General features: G+C 43.9%; 1 protein-coding gene across 4 annotated transcripts in view; it reads right to left on the bottom strand.

Moving 5' to 3' along the window:
* Window positions 1-228: 228 nt before the first annotated feature.
* AMHR2 (anti-Mullerian hormone receptor type 2) overlaps window positions 229-9,325 on the bottom strand; it is a 31,460-nt gene continuing 22,363 nt past the window's right edge. For 2 of the 4 annotated variants that reach the window (XM_072134624.1, XM_072134625.1), the window contains exons 9-12: window positions 5,507-5,664; window positions 3,534-3,681; window positions 2,019-2,155; window positions 229-719 (exon numbers count right to left, since the gene is read on the bottom strand). In XM_072134624.1, coding sequence (XP_071990725.1) covers window positions 579-719; window positions 2,019-2,155; window positions 3,534-3,681; window positions 5,507-5,664 — 584 coding nt within the window. In that variant the 3' untranslated portion in view covers window positions 229-578. The remainder of the gene's footprint in view (window positions 720-2,018; window positions 2,156-3,533; window positions 3,682-5,506; window positions 5,665-9,325) is intronic. The other 2 variants (XM_072134623.1, XM_072134626.1) reach the window with 2 other exon arrangements.

Raw genomic sequence — 9,325 nt, 5'->3', positions numbered from 1 at the left:
GTCCATAGATTGTTTGTGACTGCAGTTCAGTTTCATTGCGGTGAATAGGGCTGACCTGCGCTACCACCTGCAACCTGCGGACAGGTGTGACTATTTTTGGAATAATATAAGCTTGTTTTTCTGAATCTGTAGAAACCTTTTAAACTTGCTATAGCAGATTTATTACATCTGGTAAAAAAAGAAAAAAAAAACAATGCTAATAGCTGTGTGCAGCGATCAAGATTGTGGCATAACCTATTATTTCTAAACAGCATCTCCCATCCACATTACTGGAAGAGCAGCCTCTCTTACTGGTAGCGGCTCAGCAGTGTAAACAGCGGGGGTGACACAGCAATAGATAAGAGAGCTGACATATTTTTGTCTTCTATTCATTATAGCTTGCCATAATATATTTTCATATATGTTGAAGTCAGATGACGAGAGTTACATAAATATTACAGTTTTATCTGTGAACATAAAAAAATCTTGTTTATTTAAATAAAAAGAGTGCAACCACTTAACATACAAAACATGGTAACAATTATACAATTTAAATGTTTACTTGTCCTGAAATACCAAAATGTACACATTGCCCCCCGTCATATAGTGCCCTCTGCCAGCAGGTTGAGGGGTACAGGGAGGAGGTTGCACAGTCTCTCCTGCGCACACTGGGCGCTCAGACGAGCCTCATTGTCCGGGTCCCAGCAATCTTCCAATGTTTCCCACAATGTCTTGAATAGCTGAATAAAATGGACAGTATTCAGTTCTCATATTTGTGGTTACATTTATCATATACATTTTTTAACATATTACAATCTAGGGGAGATTCAGCATACGTTTCTGAGGTAAACCTGTTCTAGTTGCCCATGGAAACCAATCAGAGCTCAGCTTTAATATTATAAATAGCTGTGGGGAAAATGAAAGCTGAGCTCTGATTGGTTGCCATGGGAAACTAGAACAGTTCTGATTAATCTCCTCCTTGATGTTTATAATAAATCTAGATAAATATTATTTAATATCCCTTTGTCCATGATTGTCCAGTTTTTCCTCACATGTTCAATACATAGGAGATTGTATGCACAATCACTGATTCCCGTTTCCTTTACGCTGTCAATACACAGGAAATGCTTTTTAGCCAATCAGTGATTAAGGTTGGTTACATGATCACCTGGGCAGGGATTTCTTTGTAGGAAGAACCCAGGAGATGATCAAGAGCAACATGTTATCAGTGTAAGTGGGTGTGGTCTATGTGTCTTTTTGTGTCTTTAAAATCCTATGAGCTTGCTGTATACTACAGGGGGGCAGGCTGGCTGTATACTACAGGGGGCAAGCTTGCTGTATACTGCTGGGGGCTGGCTATATACTACTGGGGGCAGATTGGCTGTATACTACAGGGGGCAAGCTGGCTGTATACTACAGGGGCTAGGCTGGCTGTATACTGCCTGGGGCTGGCTATATACTACTGGGGGCAGGCTGGCTGTATACTACAAGGGGCAAGCTGGCTGTATACTACTGGGGGCAAGCTGTCTGTATACTACAGGGGCAGGCTGGCTGTATACTACAGGGGGCAAGCTGGCTGTTTACTACAGGGGGCAAGCTGACTGTATACTACAGGGGCTAGGCTGGCTGTATACTACAGGGGGCAAGCTGGCTGTATACTAAGGGGGCAAGCTGGCTGTATACTACAGGGGGCAAGCTGGCTGTATACTACAGGGGGCAGGCTATATACTACTGGGAGCTGGCTATATACTACAGGCGGTAGGCTGGCTGTATACTACATGGGGCTGGCTGTATACTACATGGGGGCAGGCTGTCTGTATACTACATGGGGGCAGGCTGGCTGTATACTACTGGGAGCTGGCTGGCTATATAGTGGGAGGGGGGGTCGTGACCAATTCATTTCCCACCCTCCGGTTTTACCAGTTTTTGGTGGTAAAATTAGGGACCTCAGCTTATACTCGGGTTGGCTTATACTCGAGTATATACGGTACATCCAGGGACATTTAGGATGCATGTTTTGTATTTAGCAGAAAACGTACCTGTGGATTCTTATTCCAGTCTCTGGGTAGTTTTGGCCGTAGCTTGTTCTCTACCACCATTGATCGCAACTCATCTAAGGTGGGGTTTGGTCCCAACTCATCCAAAAAGGCCACTTGAAATTCAGGACACTGGTGATCTGAGGTACAAAGTCAATTAGCCACCAAAGGAGCAACACTAAAGCCCCTTCCACACTAGCGTTTTTCACGCGCGAGTTCTGCGCGTGCTTTTGACGCGCAGAACTTGCATTGCACTCTGTCCCATTGTTTCTAATGGGTCTTTCCTCATTTGCGTTGTTTTTCACGCGCGTGCTTGCGTTTGCTTTGACGCGCATCAAAATCGCAGCATGCTCTACTTTTGCTCTACTTTTGCGTTTCACACGCGTTTTTCCTGCCCCATTCAAGTCTATGGAGACGCATTGCAAGTGCAATGCGAGTGCAATGCATTTTAAATGGATGGGTTGCTAGGTGACATGAATAATTCCCCTGCTCGAGATCGAGCATTTAATTAAAAAAACACAGTGAAGAACAGTGAAGAATAGAATAAAAACAGTCAACACAGCGAACACAGGATCATTTAAGTGAAAAACACAGTAAACAACACAGTGAAGAATAGATTACAGATGTTCGGCACATCTGCTTACTTGTCGGGAGATATATTGTTCTTCAAATGCTATTTTGTTCACACCGTTCCGCGCGTATCTCCCGACAAGTAAGCAGATGTGCCAAACATCTGTAATCTATTCTTCACTGTGTTCTTTACTGTGTTTTTCACTTAAATGATCCTGTGTTCACTGTGTTCACTGTTTTTATTCTATTCTTCACTGTTCTTCACATCTGCTAACTTGTCGGGAGATAATATACGCGCGCGGAACAGTGAAGAAAAGATTGTAGATGTTTGCATACATCTGCTAACTTATGAGAAGACATTCTTTTTCAATTAAACAAAAACACTTTATTCCCGAACCATGGTCCCTTTGAAAAAGTCCCATTGACTTAAAAAACGTGCGTGAAAAACACAAAAACGCTAATGACTCCAAGGAAAAATGGAACAAAAACGCAGCCAAAAACGTCATTTTTTCACGCATTGCACCCTGACATGAAATGCAACGCTAGTGTGGAAGGGGCCTAAGAATTAACTCTTTGCATTTTTTCTCTTTTATGTTCTTATTATTGTTATACGCTTGTTCACTTCTTAAAATGAAAGCCCCCAGCGGGCTGGGGCAGGTCCAAATAGAAGAAAAGAATAGACCTAGGGGGAGATTTATCAATTTGCCACAGCTGTTCTTAAAAATAAATCTCAGCTCTGATCTGGTTTCCATGGGCAGCTAGATCAGTTTTACCTCTGACACTTCTGCTAAATCTGCCCAAGTCTTGCAGTGGTCTATTATTCTGCAGCACTCCAGAAGTGCGAAGGTCACAAGGCCTACTTTGGTCAGTCAGTGACCTCAGCAGCTGCCAGAGACATCACCTGTGACATGGAAAACCCCTTCAAATTAAAAAATGATTTCCTCTTACCTGCATACAAATCACTGCAACGGCTAAATATCTCCCACAGAAGAAGGCCAAGTGAGTATACATCAGCTTGAGTTAAAGCCAGTTTCCAAGAAACGAGATTCAAGGAACCATCCAACATCTCTGGAGACATATAGCGTAGTGTTCCTTTCTGTCAATGAAGGAACCAAAGATCCAAATGTTGTGGTCATGTATATCAATAAACCATAGTGGGGTAGATCCATTGTACAGTACAATCCAATAATTGTTTGAAACAGTTTATATATTAATAGAGCTGCAGTGACTCTATGGGGTAACATAGGGTACATTATGGCCAATGAGGTTTGAGCACAGGAGTTTGCTGACATCACACCATTTGGGTATGCAATGGACTGTGAATCCCCAACTGTGAGAACATGCAGCCATTTTTATATAGACACATGGGATTCCTGCAAAAGGAGAGTAACACAATAGTTTTTATAGAATTGGGGATAACAATCTGATCAGTGGGTGTCTTACTACTGGGATCTCTACCCACCATGAGAATGGTCCCATGCCCGGTCTGCCGATTCATTCAGTTAGTTTAGTAACAGTAGGACCCCCTTCTCGTGCTTGATGGGCATATGTTCTCGTCATTAGTGTGGGTCCCAGAAGTCAGAGTCCCGACCGATAAAACTGTTATTTCCTATTTGTGGAATAACATTCAACATTAAACAATGGGGCTCATTTACTAAGGGTCCCCGGACCGCATTTTCGGCGGGTTTCCCAGTGATTTCCGTTTTGCGTCGCAACAGGGGATTGTGTCGCGTACAATCAGATTTTGCCACACAGGCGCCGGCTTTCAGGCAACACAAATCGGGGGGGCGGCCGTCGAACGATCCGATGGATTGGGACAACACGCTGGATTTAACATTGCAAATTGTGTCGCATACACCGGGAAGAAGAAGGTGAACTTTGGCGGACCTCAGCGGGGAAGCGACACATGCAGGATCTCCGGCACACGATGTTGGCACACGACAGTCCGACTTCATCTTCGTCGGACCGTCCGGATCGGGGATCGCGACAGGACCGGGTAAGCAAATGTGCCTCAATATCTTAAAGGGGTTGTCCCATTGTAGAAAATTGGATAGGGCCTAACTTGGTGATCGGTGGGGGTCTCAGTCATGGGATCTCCACAGATCATGAGAACAGGGGTCCGATGTACCCTTGTCTCGCCCTGAGATGACCTAAGCAGCCGGTCGTGCACGTGCAAGCTGCCCCATTCATCTCTATGGAGCTGACGGAGATAGCTGAGCCCCATACTTGGCAGTATTTACAATATTTACTGACACTTATTACTGTGTCTATAGGCACACAGCTGTTTTCTGCTATAAAAAATAATAAATGTACAACATTTCCATGCAATTTATAAAAGAAAATATTTTTGTTGCATTTCACACCCGATATAAATATGCTTCACACGTATCAGTGAGACATATAACACTTCACGCGGTTCTATTGCTGCTTTCACAGGATTTTTGTGTGAACTAGAAATTAAACTAAACATTTTACTGGATGAGAACATTTAAAATATTATTGTTAAAACAGAAAGGGGGATTTGTGGCAAAATAAAAATATGTTGACCGACTTCTAGTGCAAGTACATTAACAACCAAATCCAAAAGGTATCCCTCCAAAAATCTGGAGAGAAGGATTTTAATGATAATCAATTTGGGTGCATCTACACAAATATCATCATCTCTGATATGCCAGGAAAATGATCTGTTCGTAGAAATGAAGGGTTTTTAATACAACAGTTAAAGCACAGTGGGCATACTTTTCGGGATTACCAAGAACATAATTATGAATACTTTGCAATCCCATTGTTGGCCATAATGGCTAATAACCCACATACCTTTTTTCATACCTTCTCTAAATTACCACAAATCTAATATTACTGTTTGGTGTACCCCACACGTACCATATTTTTCTTTTCTTTTTTTTGTTTTCTACACGTACCATATTTAATATTGCCGAATCTTTTGGCTTCCTTTTTGTTTGCCAGTTTTCCAGTACCACCGATAAACCAAAGTCTGCTATCACACAAGACGAATCTGCGGTCACCAAGATGTTATCACTGCTCAAATCTCGATGAGCGATTGCAGGTTTGGATGTGTCTGTTAAAGGAACAGAATATTTATCATACGCTGTATAAGGCATTTTCACAAACTACAGTTTATACTCATGTATAAGCCGAGTTTTTCAGCACAAAAAATTTGCTGAAAAACCCCACATCGGATTATAGAAAAGTGTATAAAAAAAAATAAAGTTACATAATAAACTCACCTTCCAATGTTCCCTGTGACTCCTATTTCTTCTTCTCTTCATGCGTAACAGAGCGGGCAGAGATGGCAGGGCCGGCCCCAGGTTTTAGTAGGCCTCTGGGCGACAGAGCCTTAGTGGGCCCCTTCGTGGGCCACCCTCCAGTAGCCACACTGCCCCTCTACCCCGCGTAGCCACACTGCCCCCCTCCCCTGTGGACACACTGCCCTCCCCCTGTGGACACACTGCCCCCCCTCACCCTGTGGACACCCTGCCCCCCTCCAGCTACACTGCTCCCCTCCCCATGTAGCTACACTTCCCCCCTCACCCTCCAGCTACACTGCCCCCCCTCCGGGAAAGAAAAAAAAGCACCTTTCCTCGTTCCCCTGGAGCAGCGCCTGCAGCCGCCTTCTTTCTTCGGCATGTGCCTGCCGTATGTGCCGGCTCTGAAGCCGGCACATGTGATCTGATTACATCATCATGTGCGCTAACTTCAGAGCCATCGCATACAGAGCGGAGCACGGCTTCAGGGGAACAAGGAAAAGTGAGTTTTTGATTCTGCTTCTATTCTGCGCTCCCGACGAGCGCAGCATAGAGGCAGAAAGGTAATCAAGCTGGATGGTGATCATTTGTACCAGTGTCTCAAAGCGACATCTGGGGGCCAGAGTGGGCCCCTCCAGCACCCTGGGGCCCCGGCACTTGCCTGGGTCAGCCTGGGAGATGGCTTCGGCGCACACTATAGAGTGGCGGTGTCACCGCTACTGACGTCATAGTGTGCGCCAGTGGGAAAAGCCATGGACACATCTCAACCCCTTCTGCTACGAGAGATCAGGAGAAGAAGAAAGAGGAGCGACGGGGAGCATCGAAAGATGAGAATGAAACTTTATTGTTTTACACACCAATGGGTTGCAGGGCATTTAATTAATAGGGGGCTATAGGGCATTTAATTAATAGCGGGCTGCAGAGCATTTTATTAATAAGGGGCTGCACGGCACACATGCAGCACTGTAACGCTATGTGCATAGGGAAAAGATAGGACATGTCCTATGTTTCCCGTAGTACAGCCAGTACGCAATGCATCTCAATTGTGAGGGGAGGGTCACTACTCCTCTCCATTGTGGTGGACCTTGCCCACTTGGCCGTAGTTGTGCGGGCCATACGTTCATCTTAATGCACCCTTATAGTAAGTGTTACAACTGCCAATATTGCAAGAGATTTTCTAAGCCATAATTCTCGTATAATTTTCACCCAAAAAAGACTGGAAACTTGAGCGTCCAAGTTGCATCAAACTCGCAGTGTGAACTGGCTGGAACGTCTGGATTGAACGCTGAGAAACCGTAATTGAATTGCACATGCTGAAAGTTTGCTTGCTTGATTAAACTTAGAGGGTGGTAAATCTGGGTGGTATAACAGTATTTGTATGGATTCTGCCCAGGATACAGGGCAATGGTGGTGAACCAATGGCACGGGTGTTAGAGGTGGCACTCAGAGCCCTTTCTGAGGGCACCCAAGCCTTCACTCCAGCAAAGAATTTGCTAGATGTGACTCAAGGCTTTCTCTTGCGGTCCAACACAGCCATGGACATGCTGGGGCTTATTTACTAAGGGTCCCGGGGATACATTTTTGTCGGGTTTCTCGACTTTTCGGGGATCGCGCCGGGGATTGTGTCGCAATCGTGCCGGCTTTCACGCAAAACAAATCAGGGAGCGGGCCATTGGATGATCCGATGGATTCAGACTAAGAGCGGGATTTAACATTCAAATTTGTGTTGCACTTACATGCACCAGGAAGAAGAAGGTGAACTACGGCGGACCTGAGCGGGGAAGCTACACGTGCAGGAAACCGGGCGTAGGATCTACTTGGATCGCGGCACAGTGCATCATCCTCAGGGAACGCACCTACGGGATCATGTAAGCACTTTGCGACATAAAAGTAGGTTTTGTTTGTAGGTTGGGCACTCTAAAAGGTTCACCATCACTGATATAGGGCATGTCACTTTTTTATGCCAATGAACATTCCCCAACATGGAAACTCTCGGTGGCCTCCCTTTGATTTCAATAAGAATGGGTCCATTTAGGATTAGGTGTGAACTAGGCCATCTAAAAATCAAATAAAGGAACCCATTTCTGGCCATAGTTTATTGGCTAACCCATAATGGCTAACTAATAATAGAATATGATGGTAGATGTAGTTGGTAAGTAAGCCCAACCTGTTCAGCATCTCCTGAATGGACATCTAAACACTTGCGTTTTGGAAAGTAGTAACACGTGTTTTGCTGGTGGCATTAGGGATCAGTTAACATTGAACTTTGGCAACATCAGTGGCTACAGCTGAGATTTATTCAAGTAAACTACTGTGACATGACAACTACCTTAAGGATGCCTTCACGAGGCGTCCTGACGTATGCGTCTTAGATGCACGTGTCAGAACGCATGCGTTTTAGACGCGTGTATTTTCATCCTATTATGCGTGTGATTTGAAGGCATGCATCAGAACGCCGCGTGTGAACACATCCTCAGTCAGTTAAGTTGATGGGTAGACATAACATATGTAATCATATTAGAATTTGGAAATCAAAGGGCCAGTTCTTGCACAAGGGCCCACTATTTTTTTGTTGTGTATTTTCCTTTAATTAAATGAGAGTTAATCTAATCTCTTCTAGCTGTAAACAGTGTGTGGGTGAGTAAGTGATTCCACAGTGAGAACGTGCTATACATTTGCAATGGAATTTAGATCTAAAGCTTTCTCTGCACTTTCACAGCTGGGCTGTGTGATATAGTCTGGCCTTGAAAGAAAGAAATGTATCTTTATCTGGTCCTCTGCAAGCTTTTTTTTTTCACAAGTCTAAAAAGGTAAAATGAGGCAATGCAAGTGAAAATAAGACAAAGGGCTGATGGGAATCTTATGTAATTCTGCAACATGATAAGCAAATTCAGTCATTTTTTACAGAGATTAGTGCTCCAGCTCTCTATGCTATGAATAGGATATGTCACCGCAGATCCAATGCACTCGCTTTTAGCTAAAAGGCACCCATGGGTTAGGCAGGCCATCTAATGACCATGGGTTCTCCCACATCTCCTTTACTTTCCTACACTGGCAGATAAAGATCAATACCAAATGTCCAACTTGCCAAATCCTTAAGGTTGGGGGCAGCTGTTCTTTACTAAGAGGATTGTCACTAAACAAAATATGGTAAAATGGAGTCGAAAATCTGTCATCGTAATGCTGGTGTGGGTTAGGACAACCCGGAAGTTGATTTTTGGAAAATGTTTATAGTACATTATAGTACAATTCATGTTTATTTGCAACACATTCCAGCAATGCAATGTATAAGTAGAGAATCCATTTACTACATATTTGCTGGTGTATGATACAATGTAGCACTATGCAGTTATGCATTTTCATAAAATGTTTGCACTTCTACAGTTTTCTCCCTATTACGGTTCAGACAGATGATGCAATGCTTAAAACGAACCTGTCACCTAAATTGACCAAATAAACCAATGCCAGTATGTT

The sequence above is a fragment of the Engystomops pustulosus genome, chromosome 2 (assembly GCF_040894005.1).
Source record: "Engystomops pustulosus chromosome 2, aEngPut4.maternal, whole genome shotgun sequence".
NCBI classification, from domain to species: Eukaryota; Metazoa; Chordata; class Amphibia; order Anura; family Leptodactylidae; genus Engystomops; species Engystomops pustulosus.
The sequence above is the reverse complement of the archived record's forward strand: the minus strand, read 5'-3'. Positions and strand labels throughout refer to the sequence as shown.